At 44.1% G+C, this 27,361-nt stretch overlaps 2 protein-coding genes across 5 annotated transcripts in view; both read left to right on the plus strand.

Annotated features, from left to right (window-relative positions):
• The window catches only part of LOC141047234 (uncharacterized), a 659,661-nt gene that overhangs the window by 429,400 nt on the left and 202,900 nt on the right, over positions 1-27,361 (plus strand). The gene's annotated exons all lie outside the window — the stretch shown is intronic.
• Positions 794-22,963, plus strand: LOC141047239 (uncharacterized). The gene is made up of 7 exons (XM_073542225.1): positions 794-839; positions 6,199-6,348; positions 6,478-6,657; positions 6,740-6,863; positions 6,947-7,044; positions 7,140-7,230; positions 21,361-22,963. Exons 1-7 carry the CDS (start codon positions 831-833, stop codon positions 22,794-22,796), a joined length of 2,088 nt encoding a protein of 695 aa, XP_073398326.1. The 5' UTR covers positions 794-830; the 3' UTR covers positions 22,797-22,963.

Consider the following 27,361-nt stretch of genomic DNA (forward strand, 5'->3'; position numbering starts at 1 on the left):
AAAACAAAGCAAAAAACAATGCTTTATCATCATACCGCATAACAAAAAGTGCAATAACGCGATCAAAAAGACATATAAATAAACATGGTACTGCTGAAAACGTCATCTTGTCCTACAAAAATCGAGCCGCCATACAACATCATCAGCGAAAAAATAAAATTTATAGCTCGCAGAATAAAGCAATGCAAAAATAATTATTTTTTATATAAAATAGTTTTCATTGCATGAAAGCGCCAAAACATAAAATAAGACATAAATGAGGTATCGCTGTAATCGTACTGACTCAAAGAATAAAACCGCTTTATCAATTTTACCACACGCAGAACGGTGTAAATGCCACCGCCAAAAAGAAATTCATGAAATGCTGGTTTTTGTTCATTCTGCATTCCAAAAATTGGAATAAAAAGCAATCAAAAAATATCACATGCCTGAAAATGGTACCAATAAAAACGTCAACATGTTCCGCAATAAGACCTCACATGACTCTGTGGGTCAAAATATGGAAAAATTATAGCTCTCAAAATGTGGTGATGCAAAAACTATTTTTACAATAAAAAGCGTCTTAGCGTATGACAGCTGCCAAGCATAAAACTGTCATGATCTGAAGTGATCTGACAGTTTTAAATCACTGGGTGAACTTTTTTTACTTTGGAAAGTTCCAAGGTGTCTTGACTGTCCCCGGTGGTGGTTTTGATATTGCACTTTAGGTTTTGTGCACTTAATCATGTATCAGGTGTTACACCCTATAAAGGTGTGCTAGAGGTGTGCAATCACTGCCTGTGATATTGTGAGTTTGTGTTCACTCTGTTTTTGGAGAGCCTGGAGGAAGGATGGAGCTGGTGAGGAGTCCTGCGCAGCTTAGCCAGGGGGGATGTGTTTCAGCTATGGTGTCTGGACGAAGGGCTGGCATGGCGTGGTGGAGTCGCAGTGATGGTGTCAGCGGGAAGTGTCTGCATGGGCTGGTGGAGTGGCGACTATGGAGAGTGGCACTCACCATGTGGGACTTGGCCGCTGAGCTGGACTCAAGCATGCTCGACTTCGTGTCAGCAGCTGAACTCATCCTTGGGACTCTGGTTCTAAGCAGCTGCAACTGGTGTTGGACTCTGCTCCAAGGCTGCACTAAGGTGAAGGGTCCTGTTATGGTGATGGATCCGGGTGGAGGAGAAGACGCACGCAGGTGGTGGGCTCTGTTGCTAGGAGCGCACGCAACAGAGCAAAGCTAAGTGGTGTTTCCCCTGTATTGTCTCTTTCCTCATGTGTGTTATTAGTGCAGTGGTGGGATTAGTCTCCGCACCGACCCATTCCCTAGTGAGGGTTTAGGTTCAGGGTGAGCAAGGGCGTTGAGGTACGCGTGCGGCGCCCGGTGCGAAACCGGCATAGGGAACGTTAGGAGTGCAGGGACACTGGCTCAGGGGAGCTCAGGAGGTCTCCAATTCCCTTTTCCCTATTGCAGGGCCCACCATTGTTAATGTTTCCCAGGTCCCCCTTATTATTTAAATTCGCCATACTGGAGGCGGGGTTTCCAGAATGTTTATTAACGTGTAATACCTAAATTCGCCAGGTGGAGGCGGCGTATCCACCTGCACGTATTATTATTTAAATGCGCCCCACTGGAGGCGGTGTATCCAGGGTCACGTGTGTTATGGGTCCGCCTTGCGGAAACATCTGTGTCCTGACACACGTGATCATGACATTATCACAGGCCCTACAGTTTTTTTTTTTCTGGTGAGCTTTGGCCATGTGGAGACCTGTGGTAATTGCTGCCGGGCCTCACTGATGTGAGTGGGGAGCGGCAAGGTGTTTAGAGCCGCTGCAGCAGCAGTTATCACGGTCTGGGGCCTCTGCTCAGATAACCAGAGAAAAAAAAAAATGGCGGCTTCGGTCTGGCAAAAGCCCCTAGATTCGCTGCTGGGGAGCGGGACTTGCTCTCGCACGGGGAGGTACCCAGGCAGGTGGGAGGAATGGTGCCCCACGGAGCTGCCTGGTATTCCCCGAGGTGAAGGGGTACATCCCTGTGGTGAGCAGACTAGGTGTGTAGTCGCTGCTGGGGAGCGGGACTTGTTCATACAGGGGACGCACCCAGGCAGGTGGGAGGAATGGTGCCCCACGGAGCTGCCTGGTATTCCCTGAGGTGAAGGGGTACGTCCCTGTAGTGAGCAGATTGGTGAATAGTCCGCGGGGCTCATGCCAAATCTCCGATGCCGCCCCTCCTGGTCGTGTGGAGGCGACCAGCGAGTATATATATTTTCCTCCATATTCCTGCGGCTATGGTACTAAAACCCCCTAGAGTCGCTGCTGGGGAGCGGGACTGGTTCATGCATGCGGGCGCACCCAGGCAGGTGGGAGGAATGGTGCCCCACGGAGCTGCCTGGTATTCCCCGAGGTGAAGGGGTACGCCCCTGTGGTGAGCTGACTGGTGTGATAGTCCGCGGGGTTTACGCCATATCTTCTATGCCATCGAAGAAGCCGCCCTCCTGGTCGTGTGGAGGCGACCAGCGAGAGTATATTTCCTCCATTTCCCGGTCCCCTTCTCCTCCTGGTGTGTGCAGCAGGTGTGCTGCGGGGGAGTAGGGACAGATCTCTACCCTCGCCATTGACCAACCCTAGGAGGCGCAGTCCTCATGGTGAAAGGGTTGGAGGGTGTGTCCCTTGGTGAATAGTGGGGGTGTGAGTGTGGTGACACAGGGGGACGCCTCTGTTGTCAAGTCCAGAGTGAGTTCACCAAAAAATGACAAACGAATGTGTGTAATAAACGTTCAGGTCCGGACCTGTGTGTGAACGAGCGTGTATGTGTGCCACCAAAAAACATCTTGGAAATGTGTTGTGGAGTCTGATCAGCTCTTAGCATACATACACATACATAATCTCGTTCCCCAGGTCGGCGCTGTGGAGAGGAGTGGTGCCTCCAAAATGAACATGTATTGCCAATACCAGCGGTGCGTTTGTCATAAACCTGAAGTGTCAGGAAATGGTGAGGTGAACTCAGGGTCTGGGCGTCCCCGCTGTAGGTGTTTCCCTAATGAGGGGTGGTCTTGAGGGTCCAGAGGCCCCTCATTAAGGAGGGGGTACTGTCATGATCTGAAGTGATCTGACAGTTTTAAATCACTGGGTGAACTTTTTTTACTTTGGAAAGTTCCAAGGTGTCTTGACTGTCCCCGGTGGTGGTTTTGATATTGCACTTTAGGTTTTGTGCACTTAATCATGTATCAGGTGTTACACCCTATAAAGGTGTGCTAGAGGTGTGCAATCACTGCCTGTGATATTATGAGTTTGTGTTCACTCTGTTTTTGGAGAGGCTGGAGGAAGGATGGAGCTGGTGAGGAGTCCTGCGCAGCTTAGCCAGGGGGGATGTGTTTCAGCTATGGTGTCTGGACGAAGGGCTGGCATGGCGTGGTGGAGTCGCAGTGATGGTGTCAGCGGGAAGTGTCTGCATGGGCTGGTGGAGTGGCGACTATGGAGAGTGGCACTCACCATGTGGGACTTGGCCGCTGAGCTGGACTCAAGCATGCTCGACTTCGTGTCAGCAGCTGAACTCATCCTTGGGACTCTGGTTCTAAGCAGCTGCAACTGGTGTTGGACTCTGCTCCAAGGCTGCACTAAGGTGAAGGGTCCTGTTATGGTGATGGATCCGGGTGGAGGAGAAGACGCACGCAGGTGGTGGGCTCTGTTGCTAGGAGCGCACGCAACAGAGCAAAGCTAAGTGGTGTTTCCCCTGTATTGTCTCTTTCCTCATGTGTGTTATTAGTGCAGTGGTGGGATTAGTCTCCGCACCGACCCATTCCCTAGTGAGGGTTTAGGTTCAGGGTGAGCAAGGGCGTTGAGGTACGCGTGCGGCGCCCGGTGCGAAACCGGCATAGGGAACGTTAGGAGTGCAGGGACACTGGCTCAGGGGAGCTCAGGAGGTCTCCAATTCCCTTTTCCCTATTGCAGGGCCCACCATTGTTAATGTTTCCCAGGTCCCCCTTATTATTTAAATTCGCCATACTGGAGGCGGGGTTTCCAGAATGTTTATTAACGTGTAATACCTAAATTCGCCAGGTGGAGGCGGCGTATCCACCTGCACGTATTATTATTTAAATGCGCCCCACTGGAGGCGGTGTATCCAGGGTCACGTGTGTTATGGGTCCGCCTTGCGGAAATATCTGTGTCCTGACACACGTGATCATGACAAAAACCCCGCTAAAAATAGTAAATCAAACCCCCCTTTATCACCCCCTTTGTTAGGGAAAAATACTAAAACAGAAAAATGTATTTATTTCCATTTTCCCATTAGGGTTAGGGCTGAGATTAGGGTTAGGGGTGTGTTAGGGTTAGGGTTGGAGTTAGAATTGGGGGGTTTCCACTGTTTAGGCACATAAGGGGCTCTCCAAACGCGACATGTCGTCTGATCTCAATTCCAGCCAATTCTGCGTTGAAAAAGTCAAAATGTTCTCCATCCCTTCCAAGCTCTGCCATTCGCCCAAACAGTGGTTTACCCCACATATGGGGTATCAGCCTACTCAGAACAAATTGCACAACAACTTTTGGGGTCCAATTTCTCCTGTTACCCTTGGGAAAATAAAAATTTGGGGGCAAAAATACGATTTTTTTATTTTATGGCTCTACGTTATAAACTTCTATGAAGCACCTGGGGGTTCAAAGTTCTCACCATACATCTAGATATGTTCCTTGGGGGGTCTAGATTCCAAAATGGTGTCATTTGTAGGGGGTTTCCACTGTTTTGGCACATCAGGGGCTTTCCAAACGCAACATGGCGTCCGATCTCAATTCCAGCCAAAAAAGTCAAATGGCGCTGTTTCCCTTCCGAGCTCTGCCATGTGCCCAAATAGTGGTTTACCCCCACATGTGGGGTATCAGCGTACTCAGGACAAATTGCACAACAACTTTTGGGGTCCTGTTACCCTTGGGAAAATAAAAATTGGGGGGTGAAAAGATCATTTTTGTGGAAAAAATATGATATTTTAATTTTACGGCTGTACATTATAAACTTCTATGAAGCCCTTGGGGGTTCAGAGTTCTCGCCACACATCTATATAAGTTCATTGGGGGCCTAGTTTCCAAAATGGTATCATTTGTGGGGGGTTTCCACTGTTTAGGCACATCAGCAGACATGGCGTCCGAACTGAATTCCAGCCAATTTTACTTCTCCCTTCTGAGCTCTGCCATGCACCCAAACAGTGGTTCCCCCCACATATTAGGTATCAGCGTACTCAGGACCAATTGCACAATAACTTTTGCAGTCCACTTTCTCCTGTTACCCTTGGTAAAATAAAAAAATTTGATCTGAAGTAATTTTTTTGTGAAAAAAGTTACCGTAAATGTTCTTTTTTTTTTTAAACATTCAAAAAATTCCTGTGAAGCACCTGAAGGGTTAATAAACTTCTTGAATGTGGTTTTGAGCACCTTGAGGGGTGCAGTTTTTAGAATGTTGTCACTTTTGGGTATTTTCTATCATATAGACTCCTCAAAGTGCCTTAAATGTCATGTGGTCCCTAAAAAGAAAGAGAAATCGCTGGTTAACTTTTAACCCTTATAACTTCCTAAAAAAAATTTTGGTTCCAAAATTGTGCTGAGGTAAAGTAAACATGTGGGAAATATTACTTATTAAGTTTTTTGGGTGCCATATCTCTGTGATTTAAGCGCATAAAATTTCAAAGTTGGAAAATTGCAAAATTTTCAAAATTTTTGCCAAATTTCCATTTTTTTCAGAAATAAATGCAAGTTTTATGAATGAAATTTTACCACTATCATGAAGTACAATATGTCACGAGAAAACAATGTCAGAATCACCGGGATCCATGGAAGCGTTCCGGAGTTATGACCTCATAAAAGGACAGTGGTCAGAATTGTAAAAATTGGCCCGTGCATTAACATGCAAACCACCCTTGGGAGTAAAGGGGTTAAGGAACAAAAGGATTTTCAAAACCATGTGCTCTTGGCTGAGTGAGCTGATCACAAACACGTTCCCGAGGGAGGGGGGAAAGAGTGGGATAGAATTACACAGTGCTGGTGGAGAGAGACTGCAGCTATTTGTGTGTACGGTACAAACCTAATGGGCGGAAGGGCAGCGTGTCAGTCCCAGTAAATGCAGTGGAAAGTTCTGGAGGTGTAATTGAACCCCTGGAAAATGTTCATATTTTCATGACAATTGTTATACGGGATTTTTATGATGTTACATTGGCTCATCTTCTCATTCAGGTCTCTACGATATTGGATCCTCTCAGTGGAGATCTTCTATATAAGAGACTTTTCCTGATTTACCCATCAAGGATGGATATGGACAGAGACAAGATGGCGGAGAGGATATTACACCTCACCCTAGAGATCCTCTTCCGGCTTACTGGAGAGGTGAGAGATTCTGATGACGTCACATTACATCATTCTTATCTATGGGAATAACAGATGGACAGAACTGGAGAGGTGAGGACTCTGGAAATGTCTGTAGTGAGATTTATTAATGTGTCTCTCCATAACCAGGATTACACAGTAGTGAAGAAGACCTCTAGTGAGCGCTGTCAGGACCCTGTGTCTGAGGGATGGGGAAGACCCCTGAGCCCAATCATAAGGACTCATCCTCACCCCCTGATACATGAGGACATCAATGACCAGAAGATCCTAGAACTCACCTACAAGATGATTGAGCTGCTGACTAGAGAGGTGACACTGCTGGGAATGCTGTAAAATTATACAATAATGCTATGACGGGATCGGGGGATGACGGTATCATTGTATGTGTCAGGTCCCTATAAGGTGTCAGGATGTCGCAGTCTATTTCTCCATGGAGGAGTGGGGGTATTTAGAAGGACACAAAGATCTGTATAAGGACGTCATGATGGAGGTTCCCCAGCCCCTCACATCACCAGGTAATAGACAGGACTAAATACACACGGCCTATAATTATCTGTATGTAAAGAATGTATTCAGTCCCTGTATGTGTTTCCTCCAGATCTATCCAGTAAGAGGACAACACCAGAGAGATGTCCCCGTCCTCTTCTTCCACAGGACTGTAAACAAGAAGATCCCAATGTTCCTCAGAATCATCAGGTAGATGGAGAGAAGGTGTCATGTGATCTCCCCTATGATGTCTAGATGGTGGTAAAGGTCTTGTGCTTAGTCTTAGTCTTTTATCGTTATTTTAGAGTGACGAGCTGACCTATATTAATGCTACAGAGACATATGTGAGGAATGATGAGCGACATAAAGAGGAGATTTCTACTTATAACCGGTCAGGTGAGTAGTAACCACTAAATATAGAGAAGTCACAGATTCTTCTCAGTCATTGTGTGATCACCATTAGATTAGAAGACGCTGACCATTACCTGCCCAGATCTGTAAACTACAAAGCCAAATGACCGTGTACGTAGAATGTGCTGACAAGTTAGAAAATCACTTGAAGAAAAATATTAAGATGGGCCTCTAAGAGAAAGTGTATGGTAATGATGCTGTTGGCTTCCTAGAACCCTGATATCTTATTGGATGAATCTACCTTCTCTCCCTTCTCTGCTGCTGAATGTCTCATATGGTTCCTACAAGACCAGGACCAGTCTTTCTGGCCAAACTTCACTTTTATGATCAGTAACATTACATGTGCAGTGAGGCCAAGTGTGAATTTCTGTACAATAACAACAGAGTTTCCCTTTATCCTGACTTTTCAATTTAAAATTGACTAACTTCAAACAGGATTGTGAGAAACTACATAAAACATTACACCTGTGCCATGATATATCTCTAAGCTGTGCGTGGCTGATATCTGTAATATACATTTATTCACACCTGCAGGAGATGTGTTGGAATGACTCGAGCCCTGGTTTCATGGATTATTGACTCCACGTCATAAATCACAGGTCTACAAAAGCATATTTTTTGTAATCCTCGCAGGTGACTTTGTACTTTTCTGAATCATATTTTTGTCCTGATTTCATTAATATATATAGTTTTTCTGTAGCACGTATAGTTTCCATGGAGCAGCATCATTATTATAAGGTATAGGAAATATACTGGTGACATTAAGAAGTCAGAAATCTACATATCAGAAAAAAATGCTTCACCTTACAAAACAGCTTTTATTGAACCAAAATAATTTCAAAATATGAGCAGAAATTAAAAGTGCTTGACATTAGACTGTCGTCGATATGATTTTCAGGGTTGTCCCTATATAACAACCAACAGTAATCTGCCATCATTGAGTCATTCCAGAAACCCTGGTAGCGGTGCTCCATTACTTTACTGTCCTGGTGAAACCGCTCGCCTTGTTCATCGCTTACATCCCCAAGATTTCGAGGGAAGAAATCTAAATGTGAATGTAAAAAAGTGCATTTTCAGAGACATGCGACATCCAAGACACTGGTATGCATTTAGCAGTTCCTCAACACCTTCAACATATTCTGGAGATTTTTGTTTTCCTGAGAAGTTTTCACAGATCCACTTGAAGCATTTCCAAGATCTCAATTCCTTATCATTTAGAGTTCCTTCAGACACATCATCTCTCATACGCTCTCTGATGTGAGAACCAACAAATTCCCCTTCCTTCAGCTTTGCTGGTGAAATGCTGGAGAATTTCTGTGAAATGTCCTGGAACCCTTATGAATTTGTCTTTCCCATGGCGATCACAAAGTTTTTAACCAGTCCCAACTTTATCTGTAGTGGAGGAAGAAAGATTTTTGTTGGAGCAACTAAAGGATAATGCTGAACATTGTCTCTATCTGGAGCATAGATGTTTCTCTGTCCCCAATCACGACGAACATAATGCTCTACTGTGTTTCTACTGTCCCATAAACACAAGAAGCAACAATATTCTGTGAAACCTCCTGGCATTCTCATTAGCAGACCAATCACTTTCAAATCTCCAGATATTCCATTAATGATGCTTTATATTGTATAGCATCCAAAATAAATGACAGATTTTCATAACTTTCCTTTAGATGACATGAGTGAGCAATAGGGATTGATGGTTTCATATTTCCATTGTGATGCAGCACTGCTTTCAAACTTCTCTGGGAAGTCGCCAATCTGCAACAAAATACTCTTGATTCAGCTCTTCAAAGAGGCCATTCACATTGCTACAGTACACCATTGGTCCATCAACTGTGAAAAATTGTGTTAACGTGTTACTTATCTCAGTAATAACACACTGACATCATCATGAAGAAGATTATTCTGTTTCAACCTAGATGCAAGAAGTTCAGCTTTATCTTTTGACTAGCTGAAGAGCCCAACGCTGCCCGGGCATAGTAACTAACTGTGGTTAGTTATAACAAATTATAATTATCCTCCATCCCATAGTCCCATGCCCATATACCCATCATACATATCCACCATCCCGTAGTCCCGTGCCCATATACCCATCATACATATCCACCATCCCGTAGTCCCGTGCCCATATACCCATCATACATATCCACCATCCCATAGGCCCGTGCCCATATACCCATCATACATATCCACGAGAGAGAGAGAGAGATTGATTTTTTTTTTTTGTCCGGCACCCAGAAAGAAATTCGGGTTAAATCAGTGTTTGCAGGAAGTGTGAAAGAGGCCTTAACATGGTGTGGCTGAGTGGTTCGATTGGGTCGAAATCCATTTCTTGGCTCCTTCTGGTCGCCGACGTTTCAAAACCCACCGGTGGGCAGCTCTACCAATGCAGATGCCAAAAATGTAAGTTTCTTGCCTCTGCGAAAACTGGGTGAAGATATTCAAGCTTGCAAGGACAAAGAGAATATGTGGTTCAAGAACTGCTTCCAACCAGTTTAGGGTCGTAACTGCTCTTTGTGCTGCTGCTGGCACGCTAGGGTCTCATGTTACACAGCTGTGTAGCAGGGGAGAGGGGTCACAGCTTAGTGAAGGGGAATGTCTGTGATCTGTGCCTGCCTGTCACTTCCAAACCCAGATGATGCAGCAGAGCTCTGTATGTGTGATTGAACTGTGGGGAGGTTGAGCTGACGGACAGGTCTGTCTGTAATGAGAGACAGAGAGATAGCGCAGTGTAGGCTGAGAAACAGAGAAAAGGGTGTTATGTGGTAGTTTGACCATTGGAGGGCAGTGGGGAGTGTAGGAGGGTGACTGTGTAACTGCCATGGGTCAAGGTCACTGCCAATGGTCAGAGGTTACTGGCAGGTGATAGTGGGCGGAGCTACTAGGACTGAGAGTATAAGAGGTCAGGGAAGGTTCTGGAAGTTGCAGTCAGCCAGGGGAGCTCACAAGAGAGGAGGGTCTGCTGTGAGGAGAGGCAGCAGAAGAGCCCTCAGAGAGAGAGACTGACAGTGGAGACGGTCACGGGGGGTGACCCAAAAGGACAGTGGCTGCGGACAGAGACAGACTGTGAGTCTCAGGTGGACGGCGTATTCTAAAGGGCGCAACGCTGTGGTGAAAGTGCCTAGGGCAGCCACAGCGGGAAAGAGCCATAGAGGACGCCATGAACGGTAATACAAGGAAGAGAAAGTACCCGGGTCTGTGTAAGAAGTGAAGTGTGGACTAATCCTGTGACGAAGTACGGTCGTCGTCCAGAAAACGGCCAATAAAATCTGAACTATTGGACACAACCCTTGTCTCTGTCTCGTGTCTGCCGACGCCAAGAGGTGGGTCACCCCCCAGTTCTGTGGGATCAGCATCACAGCACACCTTCCCCGCCTATCAGCGTCAACAAACACCTAATTGCGCCTCCCTCAGCCCGAACCCTACAGAACAATAAGACATTACGTCATAATTCCTGATGTTGTTAAACCCCATCTGCCACCTTTCGGCCCAAGTTTCCAACTTATCCAGATCCATCTGTAGCAGAATACTATCTTCTCTTGTATTGACTGCTTTACATAGTTTTGTATCATCTGCAAATATTGATATTTTACTGTGTAAACCTGCTACCAGATCGCTAATAAATATGATGAAGAGAAAAGGTCCCAACACCGTCCCCTGTGGTACCCCACTGGTCACAGCAACCCAGTTAGAGAATATACCATTTATAACCACCTTCTGCTTTCTATCACTAAGCCAGTTACTTACCCATTTACACACGCTTTCCCCCAGACCCAGCATTCTCATTTTTTATACCAACCTCTTGTGTGGCACGGTATCAAACGCTTTGGAAAAATCAAGATATACCACATCCAATGACTCACCTTGGTCCAGTCTATAGCTTACCTCTTCATAAAAACTGATTAGATTGGTTTGACAGGAGCGATTCCTCATAAACCCATGCTCATATGCAGTTAAACAGGTATTCTCATTGAGATAATCCAGAATAACATCCCTCAGAAACCCTTCAAATATTTTACCAACAATAGAGGTTAGACTTACTGGCCTATAATTTCCAGGTTCACTTTTAGAGCCCTTTTTGAATATTGATGACACATTTGCTATACGCCAGTCCTGTGGAACAGACCCCGTTGCTATTGAGTCCCTAAATATAAGAAATAATGGTTTGTCTATTACATTACTTAGTTCTCTTAGTACTCATGGGTGTATGCCATCCGGGCCAAGAAATTTATCTATTTAAATTTTATTTAACTGGTTTCAAACCTCTTTTTGGGTGGTGACCCTTAACCCCTTACTGACCGCTGACTGATTAGTAAGTCAGCAGTCAGTATCCCCTGCTTTGTGGTGGGCTCTGGCGGTGAGCCCACCTCAAAGCCGCGATATGTCAGCTGTTATAAACAGCTGACATGTGCCCGCAATGGCCATGAGCGGAATCGCGATCCGCCCGCGCTTATTAACTAGTTAAATACCGCTGTCAAGCGCTGACAGCGGGCATTTAACTAGTACTTCCAGCGTGCTGCCGGAAATGAGCGTATCGCGACTCGTTGCCATGACAACCAGAGGTCTCATAGAGACCTCTATGGTTGTTGATGGCAGATTGCTATGCGCGCCACCCTGTGGTCGGCGCTCATAGCAATGCTGTATTTCTGCTACATATAGGCAATCTGAGCATCGCCTATATATAGCCGAGCCGATCAAGTATGGGATGCTACATGGAGGCTACTGAAGCATGCCAAAAGTAAAACAAAAAAATGTTTCAAAAATTAAAAAAAAATCATAAAAGTTTAAATCACCCCCCTTTCGCCCCAATCAAAATGAATGGTGTCGTTCAAAAGTACAATTCGTCCCACAAAAAATAAGCCCTCACACGGCCATATTGACGGAAAAATAAAAAAGTTATGGCTCTGGGAAGAAGGGGAGCGAAAAACGAAAACGCAAAACCGAAAAAAGCTCCCGTCATTAAGGGGTTAATATTGGGTTTTCTTTGTCTCTTGGCATTTCACCTAGCATTTTACTTTATACCATGGAAAGGAAGGTGTTTAATATATTAGCTTTTTCCTCATCTACAGCCATTCTTTCCTCACAATTTTTTTGTGGGGCCTGCACTTTCACTTTTGATTCTTTTACTATTGATATAGTTAAAGAACAGCTTGGGATTAGTTTTACTCTCTTTAGCAATATGCTTCTCTGTTTCCTTTTTGGCAGCTTTAATTAGTTTTTTAGATAAAGTATTTTTCTCCTTAGTTTTTTAGAGCTACAATGGTGCCATCCTGCTTTAGTAGTGTAAATGCTTTCTTTTTACTGTTAATTGCCCCTCTTACTTTTTTGTTTAGCCACATTGGGTTTTTCCTATTTCTTGTCCTTTTATTCCCACAAGGTATAAACCGCTTACAGTGCCTATTTAGGATGTTCTTAAAGGGAATCTGTCACCCCATTTTCGGCCTATAAGCTGCGGCCACCGCCGTCAGGGGTTTATCTACAGCATTCTGTAATGCTGTAGATAAGGCCCCGATGTTACCTGAAAGATTATAAAAACGCGTTAGATTATACTAACCGGGGGGCGCTGTGCGGTCCGGCAACTCCCATCTTCTTGAGATAACGTCCTCCTTGCGTCATGCTCCGTTCCTGCGCAAGCGTACTTTCTCTGCCCTGTTGAGGGCAGAGTAAAATACTGTAGTGCGCAGGTGCCGGGAAATGTCAGAGAAGTCCAGCGCCTGCGCACTGCAGTACTTTACTCTGCCCTCAACAGGGCAGAGAAAGTACGCCTGCGCAGGAGTGCAGCATGAAGCAAGGAGGAGGACGTCATCTCTAGAAGATGGGAGGCGCCAGACCGGACGGCGTCACCCATCGGACCGGACGCCCGGGTGAGTATAATCTTACTCTTTTTTTATCTTATCTTTCAGGTTTCTTCGGGGGTCTTATCTACAACATTACAGAATGCTGTAGATAAGCCCCTGATGGCAGGGGCCGCAGCTTATAGGCCAAAAATGGGGTGGCAAACTCCCTTTAAACATTTCCCATTTATTTTCTGTATTCTTATTTCTGAGGACATTGTTCCAGTCAACCAGATTAAGGGCATCTCTAAGCTGGTCAAACATTGCCTTCCTAAAGTTCAGTGTTTTTGTGACTCCCTGACAGGTCCTCCTAGCGAAAGACAAGTGAAACTGTACAATATTGTGGTCGCTATTTGCTAGATGCCCGACGACCTGCAGATTTGTTATTCTGTCAGGTCTATTAGATAGTATTAGGTCTAAAAGTGCTGCTCCTCTGGTTGGATTCTGCACCATTGTGAAAGATTTTTCTTGGTTATTAGCAGAGACCTGTTGCCTTTCTGGGTTTCGCAAGTCTCTGATTCATAGTTAATATCTGGGTAGTTAAAGTTCGCTATAACAAGGACCTCATTATGGGTTGCAGCTTCATCTATCTGCCTTGGTAGTTGACTTTCCATTGTTTCTGTTATATTTGGGGGTTTGCAACAGACCCCAATGAGAATTTTGTTACTATTTTTCCCTCCATGTATTTCGACCCATGTGGACTTTGCATAAAGACAAACCCCTCATCATCTCCGATTTTTACTATCCTTTCTAAACAGACTGTAACCCTGTAGGTTAACTGCCCAGTCATAGCTTCCATCTAACCATGTCTCAGTTATTCCTATTATGTCATAGTTACCCGTAGATATTGCTGCTCCTAGTTCTTCCATCTTGTTTATCATGCTTCTGGCATTTGCGAGCATGCAATTTAGAGGATTTTGTTTTGTTCCAATATCCTCCCTGTGGATTGTTTTAGAAATATTCTTACCTCCCTTCCGAGTATGTTGTATTGTGTCTTCTTTGCTGCAACTCATATCCTTCATCTGTATTTTTCTGGCTTCATGTTCGTGTCTGTTTTTCTTCCCGTCCCCACTTCTTCTAGTTTAACGACATCCTGATGTAATGCTGCATGAACAGGTTGTCAGCCTAAGTATGTAACAGTCCAGACACTGAGGGCTATTAAATGCATAAAGTGTATGAGAACATGATACGGGGAGCCTGGTTATGGTAAAAATGTTGAATGGGCAACACAGTGATAGTTAGATTATTGTGTTGAGGCATTAGGCCAGTCTGAAGACGTGTTTATAAGGCACATTTAAAACAGTGGGTATTGGGGATTAATCGAATTAACCTGGGTAGTGCATTCCAAAAAATTGGTGCAGCATGTGAAAAGTCTTGGAGACAGGAGTGGGAGATTCTGATTATTGAGGATGTTAATCTAAGATCATTAGCTGAACAGTGGGCATGGGTAGCGTGGTAGACTGAGAAGAGGGAGGAGATGTAGGATGGTGCTGAGCTATGGAGTGCTTTGTGGGTGAGGGTAATAAGTTTATACTGAATTGTGGAAGAGATACGTAACCAGTGTAATGACTGGCACAAGGTGGTGGCATCGGTGTAACGGTTGGGGAGGAATATGTTCCTGGCTGCAGCTTTGAAAACAGATTGGAGAGGGGAGAGTTTGGTAAGAGGGAGACCGATTAGTAGCCATGTACGCCTTTTATTGTAGCCGGGACCTTCTGCACGCTTCCAGATCTCTGAGATGGACCAATGAGAACTGGAGCGGGACCTGAGCACATGACTCCCGATCTCCAATGGGAGATCGTCCCATGAGCATGCCCAGTAAGAGGACAGAAGAACAGCCTCAGGAGAGATTTGCTGCAAGGCAATCTCCTCTGCAATCTCCTCTGCAGTGGAAAAATAGGAAGAGAGTGCAGAATGTGAGGATCTGGATCCCTGCTGAGTAAACGCAGAAATCCGACTCCTAACAATAACAATAATCACATAGATTATAACAAATACCAAGAGGAATGAGGGCCCTGCTCTCAAGCTTACAATCTATGAGGAAAAAGGGGAGACACGAAAGGTGGTAACAGTTGCCCTGATTGTATGGACCAGCCATAATGTTAAGTGTGTAACAGTACAGACACAGAGGGCTAATGGATGCATAAAGCATGTGGGAACATGATGCGGGGAACCTGGTTATGGTAAATCTTTTGACTGTGCCACCCAGGGATAGATTAGGTTAATGTGTTGAGGCGGTAAGCCAGTCTGAATAAATGCGTTTTCAGGGCACGCTTAAACTTGTGGGGATTGGGGACTAATCGTATTGACCTGGAAAGTGCATTCCAAAGAATTGGTGCAGCACGTGTAAAGTCTTGGAGACGGGAGTGGGAGGTTCTGATTATTGAGGATGCTAACCTCAGGTCATCAGCAGAACGGAGGGTGTGGGTAGGGTGGTATACTGAAACAAGGGAGGAGATGTAGGGTGGTGCTGAGCCTGTATATTTCTATAAGTGTGGAAAATGGGGGAGACCTAATCGGGATGGCTGTTCTTAAGTGAGAACGAAAGAAGATTGTGGCCAGAAAGCGGGAGAGGGGAGTTTGTAAAATCATACATTGAGCAAAGCTGGGAGAAGAACAAGTTGAGGGAGTTTCCAACTTCATGCGTAGGAGAGTTAGTAAGCTGCGAAAGGCTGAAGGAGGAGGTTAGAGATAAAAGGTGAGTAGCAGATGGGGAGAGGGGAAAAGCAATGGAGACGTTAAAGTCTTCCATAATGAGGATGAGGATGTCACAGGAGAGAAAATATGGAAGCCAAGTGGCAAAGCGATCCTGTAACTGATGGGAGGGGCACGGAGGATGATACACAACCACTACTCGCATGTAGAAGGGGATGTAGAGTCTTACAGCATGGACCTCAAAAGGAGGGAAGACAAGTGAGGGTACTTTAGGGATAACTTGAAAGGTACATTTGGGTGATAGGAGCAGACCATCGCCTCCACCTACTCTGTTGTCCGATCTTGGGATATGAGAGAAGTGGTGTCAGACTGCTGGATTCAGGTTTCGGTAAGAGCCAGAAGGTTAAGAGAATCAGAAATGAATAAGTCATGGATGAAGGAGAGTTTATTACACACTGAGTGAGAATTCCAAAGGGCACAATTAAATGAGACAGAAGGCACGCAGGGAATATTAATGAGATTTTAGGGGTTTCTGAATGTACCTGTAGAGGGGTGCGACTTACTATAACATGAGGGCCGGGGTTGGGAGAGAGATCTCCTGCGACTAGGAGAAGGAGAATAGAAAGAGTGAGCAGATGGTTGTGATTTGTGATTTCTTGTATTGAATGGTGGTACTGAATGGATCTGTGCAGTTTAGCAATGTGAAAAGAGCGTGAGTTCTATACATAGGAGAAGAGAGGACTGAGGGGCTGATGTGGATGGAGTGTAAAAAGTTAATGCATGGACGGTGGATGTGTGTGAATGCAGCAACCAGGATACAAACGATGCAAATGCATATGGTGAATTTTTGTTGCAAACCAATTGCACTGGGAATAGGTTTGTTTAAATGTCTTGCCTGTCTCCTGCCCTGTCTAACTGCCATGTATAATTGCAAGGTACTTTGAAAAATGTACATAAATGCACCCCTACATAAATGCATCCCCAAGCTATGTCTGAATACATAGGAGGCTTGCTCTTACATCTATCACTAGTTTGCCTCGTTAGCAATCAATCATCTAAGTTAATACAGCAGGAGCCAATAAATGGAGAGACAAACAAGTTTTCAGGCCTTCATGGATCATAAACCTTTTTGACAAAGTTATATGACCTTACAGCATTAACCCCTTCCCGACCAGTGACACAGCATATGCGTCATGAAAGTCGGTGCCAATCTGACCAATGACACATATGCTGTGTCATGACTTGAAAGCTCTCCAGCGGGACGGGTGACCGGGGTCAATGAAACGTCACCCGACTAGCAGGTACAGGGGGCTTTGTGCTTCATCCCAGTGCTACGATCAATCTGATTGGCTATTTCACTTTTAACAGCCAATCAGAGCAATAGTAATATTTCATCAATGAAATTTGATGAAATATTATAATCCAGCCATGGCCAATGCTGCAGTAGCATCGCTGGAGACATCGATCGGACCCTCCCCACCAGCTAACAGGGCGATCTGCCCTCGCCGCCGAATGACAGTGGCGATCTACCGCCGCTGTCATAATCTGCTCCCCCCCAGCTTCCGATCCCCCGTCACCCTCCACAGTGCCTTCGATGTCCCTCTGGCCGTCCCGGTGTCCCGCCGTCCCGGATTATGGGAGCCGCCATCTTGGAAAATGCCCACCGGAATCTGCAGTGCTGCAGATTCATTCATTCATTTTGATCATTGTGATAAACTTTCACAGTGATCAAAATAAAAAAAAGTAAATGAATCCCCCCCTTTATCACCCCCGTAGGTAGGCACAAATAATAAAATAAAGAAAATATTTTTATTTTTCCATTAGGGTTAGAGTTAGGGTTAGGGTTGGAATTAAGATTAGGGTTGGAATTGGGGTTAGGGTTGGAATTGGGGTTAGGGTTGGAATTGGGGTTAGGGTTGGAAATAGGGTCAGGGTTGGAATTAGGGTTAGGGTTGGAAATAAGGTTAGGGTTGGAATTAGGGTTATAATTAGGGTTAGGGTTGGAATTAGGGTTAGTCTTATGGTGAGGGTTAGAGTTGGGATTAGGGTTAGGGGTGTGTTGGGCTTAGCGTTTTGGTTAGGGGTGTGTTGGGGTTGGGTTGGAGTTGAGGGGTTTGCACTGTTTAGGCACATCACGGGGTCTCCTAATGCGACATGGCGCCACCATTTATTCCAGCCAATTTTGCGTTCAAAAAGTCAAACAGTGCTGCCTCCATTCCGAGCCCCGACGTGTGCCCAAACAGTGGTTTACTCCCACATATGAGGTATCAGCGTTCTCAGGAAAAATTGCACAACTTTGGGGGTCTAATTTCTCCTGTTACCCTTGGGAAAATAAAAATTGGGGGCTAAAAAAATGATTTTTGTGGAAAAAAAATGATTTTTTATTTTCACGGTTCTGCGTTATAAACTTCTGTGAAGCACTTGGGGGTTCAAAGTGCTTACCACACATCTAGATAAGTTCCTTGGGGGGGTCTAGTTTCCAAAATGGGGTCACTTGTGGGGAGTTTCTACTGTTTAGGCACATCAGAGGCTCTGCAAATGTACATGACGCCCACAGACCATTCAATCAAAGTCGGCATTTCAAAACGTCACTACTTCCCTTCCGAGCCCCGACGTGTGCCCAAACAGTGGTTCCCTCCACATATGGGGTACCAGCGTACTCAGGACAAACTGGACAACAACTTTTGGAGTCGAATTTCTCCTGTTACCCTTGTGAAAATAAAAAATTGTGGGCTAAAACATCATTTTTTGAAGAAAAAAAGTTTTTTTTATTTTCATGGCTCTGCGTTATAAACGTCTGTGAAGCACCTGGGCGTTCAAAGTGCTCACTATGCATATAGATAAGTTTCTTAGGGGGTCTAGTTTCCAAAATGGGGTCATTTGTTGGGGAGCTCCAAAGTTTATGTACACAGGGGCTCTCCAAACACGACATGGTGTCCGCTAACAATTAGAACTAATTTTCCATTCAAAACGTCAAATGGCGCTCATTCCCTTCTGAGCCTTGCCGTGCGCCCAAATAGTGGTTCCCCCCACATATGGGGTACCAGCTTACTCAGGACAAACTGGACAACAATTTTTGGGGTCCAATTTATCCTGTTAGCCTTGTGAAAATAAAAAATAGTGGGCTAAAATACAGTTTTTGAGGAAAAAAATGATTTTTTATTTTCACTGCTCTGCGTTATAAACTTCTGTGAAGCACTTGGGGGTTCAAAGTGCTCACCACACATCTAGATAAGTTCCTTGGGGGGTGTAGTTTCCAAAATGTGGTCACTTGTGGGGGAGCTCCAATGTTTAGGCACAGAGGGGCTCTCCAAACGCGACATGGTGTCCGCTAACGATTGGAGCCAATTTTCCATTCAAAAAGTCAAATGGTGCTCCTTCCCTTCCGGGCCCTGCCGTTCGCCCAAACAGTGGTTTATGACCACATATGAGGTATCGCTGTACTCAGGAGAAATTGCCCAACAAATTTCAGGATCCATTTTATCCTGCTGCCCATGTGAAAATGAAAAAATTGATGCTAAAAAATTTTTTTTATGAAACAAAAGTACTTTTTTTTTACGGATCAATTTGTGAAGCACCTGGGGGTTCAAAGTGCTTACTATGCATCTAGATAAGTTCCTTGGAGGGTCTAGTTTCCCAAATGGGGTCACTTGTGGGGGAGCTCCAATGTTTAGGCGCACAGGGGCTCTCCATACGCGACATGGCAACCGCTAAATATTCCAGCATATTTTCCATTCAAAAAATCAAATGGCGCTCCTTCCCTTCTGAGCCATGCCGTGCGCCCAAAAAGTGGTTTATGACCACATATGAAGTATCACTCAGAAGAAATTGCCCAAGAAATTTTAGGATCCATTTTATCCTGTTGCCCATGTGAAAATGAAAAAATTGATGCTAAAAGAAAATTTTTGTTGGAAAAATTAAAATGTCCTTTTCCTTCCACATTGCTTTAGTTCCTGTGAAGCACCTGAAGGGTTAATAATCTTCTTGAATGTAGTTTTGAGTAGCTTGAGGGGTGCAGTTTTTAGAATGGTGTCACTTTTGGGTATTTTCTGCCATATAGACCCCTCAAAGTGACTTCAAATGTGAGGTGGTCCCTAAAAAAATGGTTTTGTAAATTTTGTTGTAAATATGAGAAATCGCTGTCAACTTTTAACCCTTCTAACTTCCTAACAAAAAAAATGTTTCCAAAATTGTGCTGATGTAAAGTAGACATGTGGGAAATGTTATTTAGTAACTATTTTGTGTCACATAACTCTGGTTTAACAGAATAAAAAGTCAAAATTTGAAAATGGAGACATTTTCAAAATTTTAGGCAAATTTCCGATTTTTTTTCACAAACGCAAAAATTATCGACCTAAATTTACCACTAACATGAAGCCCAATATGTCATGAAAAACCCATCTCAGAATCTCTGGGATCTGTTGAAGCGTTCCAGAGTTATTACTTCATAAAGGGACATTGATCAGAATTGGCAAAAAATGGCCTGGTCATTAAGGTCAAAAGAGGCTGGGTCATGAAGGGGTTAAGAGACAAAGCAGAGATAGATGAAGAAACTATATACCATTAGCTATGCTTGATGACATGGAATAGAAATGAGTGGAGACATGCAGGATCTATGCATTAGTTGAATGAGCTATATACCTGTATGAAGAGAATAGGAAGCAGGAAGCAGATTACTTCAGTTGGACACCACACAATCCCATACTGCTAGACTGGATGGTGCTACAGGTCCCAGGCAACCTAATCTTATTGGAAGGACAGAGCCTGTGCCATCCAGAGTTTCTGGTTGCTATGTCTCCTGCATCAGCAGCGTCACCTGCAGAATGAATAAGGCGGCGCCTGGTGGCAGAAAGGTTTTGCAGGAGCAGATCTCAGAAAAAATGTGACACACCATTTACAGAAGTCCTAATATGACAAAATAGAAAACCAGAGCAGTAGAAAACCCAATAAAGTGGCTCAATTTTGGAAATTATAACCCTCAGGGAATTAATCTATAGGAGTAGTTGACTATTTTGACTTCACAGACACTTTCTGGAAATTAGCACTTGGTGGATGTTGGAGAGTGAAAATTGCACATTTGCCATTTTATTACCCATCACATAGTGTCCAGATTGTGTTCCCGGAGACACACCATAAATAAGTGGGTTCTTCTCAATATAGTAAGGCCAAATACATGGATGTTGAATGTGGTTTGGGCATACTGCAAGGCTCAGAAGTCAGAGAAAGATTTGACTTTGGGAGAGCAGATATTACTGAATTGGTTTATGGAAATCATGCTGCTTTACAAGAGGCTTTGAGTCACTAATAATGCAGAAACCTCTGTTTTTCCTCTGGCAGATGATGTACCCGAGTGGGGCTTGTTCTTTGTGAGATGAGTAGAAGTTTTTATTGTCAATATTTTCACCTACATTTGGGAGGCAGAATGAACAAACAGTCAAACACCACGCTCTACTGGTTGATGCTATGAGGTTTTCTATCAGACTGTGAAATGTCATTGTCTTGGTGAATAATTAAACTTTTTTAATATAACTTGCATTTTTACAGATAATTTAAGTAGAAATGTTAAATATAAATGTCAAGGATTTAATTCAAAAATAATAATTGTATTTATTCTTGGCAGATGACTGTACCAGGAGATCAGAGAGACAGCGGACATCTTCAATTTTTAAATCAGATGATCTTGAGATTACACTGGATACAACTGAAGTGATTGCCATTACTCCAGATCTACCAATAACATCATCCATTCGCAGCAAAGATCTACCATCTGATCCTTTGAAACAGGTCCTGCCTTCTGATTCATTACCGATCCCTGAGGAAAATCTAAGTCACAAAATAAGCATTAAAAAACAAAGTGATAAAGCAAAGAAGCCATTTTCACATTCAAAATATGTAAATAATTTTCCCCTCAAAAAGTCGTTTCTAAAAAATCAAAAAAATCACACAACAGAGAAAAGATTTTCTTGTTCCAAGTGTGGGAAATGTTTTAACCATAAATCAAATCTTATCACACACCGGAGAACTCACACAGGGGAGAAGCCATTTTCCTGTTCAGAATGTGGAAAATGTTTTAACCAGAAATCATATCTTGTCAAACATCAGAGAATTCATACAGGGGAGAAGCCATTTTCATGTCCAGAATGTGGGAAATGTTTTCACAGTAAAGCAGGTCTTGATAGCCACCATAAAACTCACACAGGGCAGAAGCCTTTTTCATGTTTAGAATGTGGAAAATGTTTTAACCAGAAACCATATCTTGTCAAACATCAGAGTACTCATACAGGGGAGAAGCCATTTTGCTGTTCAGAATGTGGAAAATGTTTTAACCAGAAATCATATCTTGTTTCACACCGGAGAAGTCACACAAGTGAGAAGCCATTTTCATGTTCAGAATGTGGAAAATGTTTTAACCTGAAATCAAGTCTTATCAGACATCAGAGAACTCACACGGGGGAGAAGCCATTTTCATGTTCAGAATGTGGAAAATGTTTTAACCAGAAATCAATTCTTATCACACATCAGAAAACTCACACAGGGGAGAAGCTATTTTCATGTTCAGAATGTGGAAAATATTTTAACCATAAATCAAATCTTACCACACACCAGAGAACTCACACATGGGAGAAGCCATTTTCATGTTCAGAATGTGGAAAATGTTTTAACCAGAAATCATATCTTGTCAAACATCAGAGAACTCACACAGGGCAGAAGCCAGTTTCATGTTCAGAATGTGGGAAACGTTTTAACCAGAAATCAAGTCTTATCAGACATCGGAGAACTCACACAGGGGAGAAGCCTTTTTCATGTTCAGAATGTGGAAAATATTTTAGCCATAAATCAACTCTTACCACACACCAGAGAACTCACACAGGGGAGAAGCCATTTTCATGTTCAGAATGTGGAAAATGTTTTAACCAGAAATCATATCTTGTCAAACATCAGAGAACTCACACAGGACAGAAGCCAGTTTCCTGTTCAGAATGTGGGAAAAGTTTTAACCATAAATCAAGTCTTATCAGACATCAGAGAACTCACACAGGGGAGAAGCCTTTTTAATGTTCTTAATGCGGGAAATGTTTTACATAGAAATTAACTGTTAAAAAACTTCAGAGAATTCACACGGGAGAAACCTTTTTTCATCTTCAGAATGTTGTTTTAACTGAAAGTTGTACTTTCTCATATCTCATGTTAGGTTTCTTTAAAATAAAAACACTCATACTCTCCTTCCATGCCAGTGCTTATCAATTGGTGTCGCAATTCATGTTCCTGCATTTCTTTTCGAAGGGCTCATCTTCGCACTCCAGTGCCATTACTGCCTCAGCTTGGAAAAAGAAGCACTGTAAGTCCTGCAATTTCTCCTTTCTTAATGTTGGTCTCACAAGAAAACAGCTCCACAAATCTTGTGTTCTCACCGAAGCCCACATATTGAGCAATGTTTGCTTCACAAAGAAAATTTCCACCCCTCCTCCCCAGGCACAGGGGATTCTGATATGGGGAACGCCACAATTGATTTGTATTTCATATTGCGTCTATCCCTACTAAACAAGATATGGAGCAATATACAGCTCTGGCAAAAATTAAGAGACCACTGGAAAATTTTCAATTTGTCTGATTTATCTCTTTATAGGTATATTTTTGAGGAAAATGTAAATTGCTCTTTTATTCTATAAACTACTGACAATATGTCTTCGAATTTCCAAGCACTAAATTTTGTATTTATTTTCAGAAAATGAGAAATGATCAACATAACAAAAAATGCAGTGCTTGCAGACCTCAAATAATGCTAAGAAAATAAGTTCATAATCATTTAGAAACAATAAGAAATCAATATTTTGTGGAATAACCATGATTTTTAATCACAGCTGTCATGCGTCTTGGCATGCTTTCCAGCAGTCTTTCACACTTCTTTTTGGGGACCTAATGCCACTCGGCATGGTGCATTGTTATGCTGGAAAAAACAGTTGTCACACTGTCACGCTCGCGTCTTGGCTGAATGGCGCGAGCCGGGGGGGGTTGTGGCCCCACTGTGCCACAAACCAGACTACCCTGGAAGGGGCGTGACTATGACAGCTACCTCGATCTTCAGTGGAGCCTCTGATGGTGAGGTCAGGCTTGTGCAGCAGGTAGCTGTCGGGTGCCACTCCAGGGTGGTGTCTGGCTGTGGCTGCTGATCCCACTCGGGGACAAGTCACTTGGACAGGAGGGAAGAATAGGAAGCAGTTAAGGAAACCAGGATGGATGAACACAGAACTTAAGCACATGCTAAAAAGGAAGAAAAAAATGTTTATAAAATGGAAAGAGGGAGGCATATCTAAAGAAGAATATAATGCTGTCTGCAGAACCTGCAGGGCACAAATCAGATTAGCTAAAGCTGAAAATGAATTGAGGCTTGCAAGAGATGTCAAAAGCAATAATAAAGGATTTTGGGGATATGTCAAAAGTAAAAGAAAAGTCAAAGATGCTATAGGATTTTTACAGGATGAAAATGATGAAATGGTAAGACAGGATGTTGAGAAGGCTGAACTTTTAAATTCCTATTTTGCATCTGTTTTCTCTCAGAAAGGAAATGTAACATCAACTGTTATTCACTGTCCTATTAAGGGAATAGAAGAATCCAGGATATCTATAAACAGAAAGATAGTGAGGAAACACTTAGCTAGCCTAAATGAATTCAAGTCTCCAGGTCCAGATGAATTACACCCCAGAGTACTGAAGGAGATAGCAGAAGAAATTTTTGAACCCCTCTCTATAATCTTTGAAAATTCTTGGAGAACAGGAGAAGTGCCAGAAGACTGGAGAAGAGCAAATGTTGTTCCTATCTTCAAAAAGGGGAAGAAGGTGGACCCAGGTAACTATAGGCCGGTGAGTCTGACTTCTATACCAGGAAAGATCTTTGAACAAATTATTAAACAACATGTATGTCAATACCTGGATAAGAATGAAGTGATTAAACAGAGTCAGCATGGGTTTGTAACTAATAAGTCATGTCAGACTAACTTAATTTCCTTCTATGACGGTATCACTGATTGGGTAGATCAAGGAAATGCTGTAGATATAGTATATCTTGACTTCAGCAAAGCATTTGACAAAGTCTCTCATACAATCCTTATTGAAAAAATGATTAAGTATGGAATGGACAAGGCAACTGTTAGGTGGATTCATAACTGGCTTAGTGATCGGACCCAAAGAGTGGTCGTAAATGGCTGCACATCCAGTTGGAAGAATGTCTCAAGTGGGGTACCACAGGGCTCTGTCCTGGGCCCTGTATTGTTCAACATCTTTATCAACGATTTAGATGAAGGAATTGAGGGTAAACTGATTAAATTTGCTGATGACACAAAGCTAGGAGGGATAGCTAATACTAGAGAAGAGAGAGAGAGGATTCAAAAAGATTTAAATAAACTGGAGAAGTGGGCAGCAACTAACAGAATGGTTTTTAACAGGGAGAAATGCAAAGTACTACATCTGGGCAATAAAAATGGAAAAAGCATATATAGAATGGGAGGAATAGGGCTAAGTGACAGCACATGTGAAAAAGACTTGGGTATACTAATAGATCACAGACTGAATATGAGTCAACAGTGTGATGCAGCAGCAAAAAAGGCAAATGCAATTCTAGGATGTATTAACAGAAGCATACAGTCTAGATCACGTGAAGTCATTATTTCCCTCTACTCCTCTTTGGTCAGACCTCATCTGGAATATTGTGTCCAGTTTTGGGCACCACATTTTAAAAAAGACATCAACAAACTGGAGCAAGTTCAGAAAAGAGCGACCAGAATGGTGACCGGTCTGCAAACCCTGTCTTATGAGGAAAGGTTGCAGGATTTGGGAATGTTTAGTTTGCAAAAGAGAAGACTGAGAGGAGACTTAATAGCTGTCTACAAATATCTAAAGGGCTGTCACATTGTAGAAGGATCAACTTTATTCTCATTTGCACAAGGAAAGACTAGAAGCAATGGGATGAAACTGAATGGGAGGAGACACAGATTAGATATTAGAAAAAACTTTTTGACAGTTAGAGTGATCAATGAGTGGAACAGGCTGCCACGAGAAGTGGTGAGTTCTCCTTCAATGGAAGTCTTCAAACAGAGGCTGGACAGACATCTGACTGGGATGATTTAGCGAATCCTGCTTTGAGCAGGGGATTGGACCAGATGGCCCAGGAGGTCCCTTCCAACTCTACGATTCTATGATTCTATGACTAACAGGCAGGCTGTGACACAGGGCAAGCGGACACGGCTGAGACACAGGGCAAGCAGGCACGGCTTGGTACACTGGCAGGCAGGCACGGCTTGGAGACACGGGGCAAGCGGGCACGGCTTGGAGACACAGGGCAAGCGGGCATGGCTTGGAGACACAGGGCAAGCGGGCACAGCTTGGAGACACAGGGCAAGTGGGCACGGCTTGGAGACACAGGACAGACTGGCATGGTAAGAGAAGGGACAGGTAGGGACCTGTTCACACAGCAGGTGTAGGCAGGAGGAAGTGGTGTATCTTGGAACAGGATTTGGACCTGTTCACACAGGAGGTGCAGGTATGGATATAGGCAGGAGTGCGGAGTAGGCGGAGCCACAGGAGTGCGGAGTAGGCGGAGCCGCAGGAGTGCGGAGTAGAGCTGACCCACAAGGTCTGTGGAGAAACTGCAGCAAAAAGTTCTGCAGCAGTAGAGAAGATGGAGCTGCAAGGGTGCAGAGGCACAGACGTAGCTGCAAGGGTGCAGAGGCACAGACGGAGCTGCAAGGGTGCAGAGGCACAGACGGAGCTGCAAGGGTGCAGAGGCACAGACGGAGCTGCAAGGGTGCAGAGGCACAGACGGGGCTGCAAGGGTGCAGAGGCACAGATGGGGCTGCAAGGGTGCAGAGGCACAGACTGAGCTGCAAGAGTGCAGAGACACAGACGGAGCTTTAAGGGTGCAGAGGCACAGACGGAGCTGCAAGGGTGCAGAGGCACAGACAGGGAGGACACAAGGAAAGACACAGCAGGGAAGGAAGCCACAGACAAGTAGAAAGGGAGACTAAGGTAGGACAGAGTACAGACAAGGTACTGGGACCAAAACTCAAGGGCCAGGATATTCAGCCTCCTGGCAGGCAGATAAGGTACACAGCAAGACAAGAAGTATTCCTCCAGAGAAGGAGGAAATACACAGGACAGGGCCTGGCTTCCTCAGCAGCAAGATACTAACTGAGATTAGATATTGCACAGGCAATGTTTCAGTGGGTGTGGTGGAACTAAATAGTCAAGGGCTCTAGGTGATTGGTCAGGGACAGATTAGACAGGTGCACCTTGACTGCATAAGAACCAGAGAGTTCTGGCACCGCCCCCCTATACACACATAGCCAAGAAACATACAGAAGAGCAGAGGCACAGAGCACAGGGCTGGCAATAGACAGAATTCACAGCATGACCCGGAGCAGTGAGTAAGTTGATGTGCGGGGATGGGAGGCCATGCAGTGACGCCAGCAGGGTTGTTACAGTACCCCCCCTTTACGGCCCCTCTTCCTCAAGCCTTCCAGAATGACCTGAAGAAGGAGTATAGGACCACACACTGTCCAGGTTGACACGACATCCTTCAGGTAGGGTGGAGTATGTGTGCCACCAGGAATCCCAGATTGCCCGGT

Source organism: Dendrobates tinctorius, unplaced genomic scaffold (assembly GCF_039654945.1).
Source record: "Dendrobates tinctorius isolate UK_male_01 unplaced genomic scaffold, ASM3965494v1 ptg000126l, whole genome shotgun sequence".
Classification (NCBI taxonomy): domain Eukaryota; kingdom Metazoa; phylum Chordata; class Amphibia; order Anura; family Dendrobatidae; genus Dendrobates; species Dendrobates tinctorius.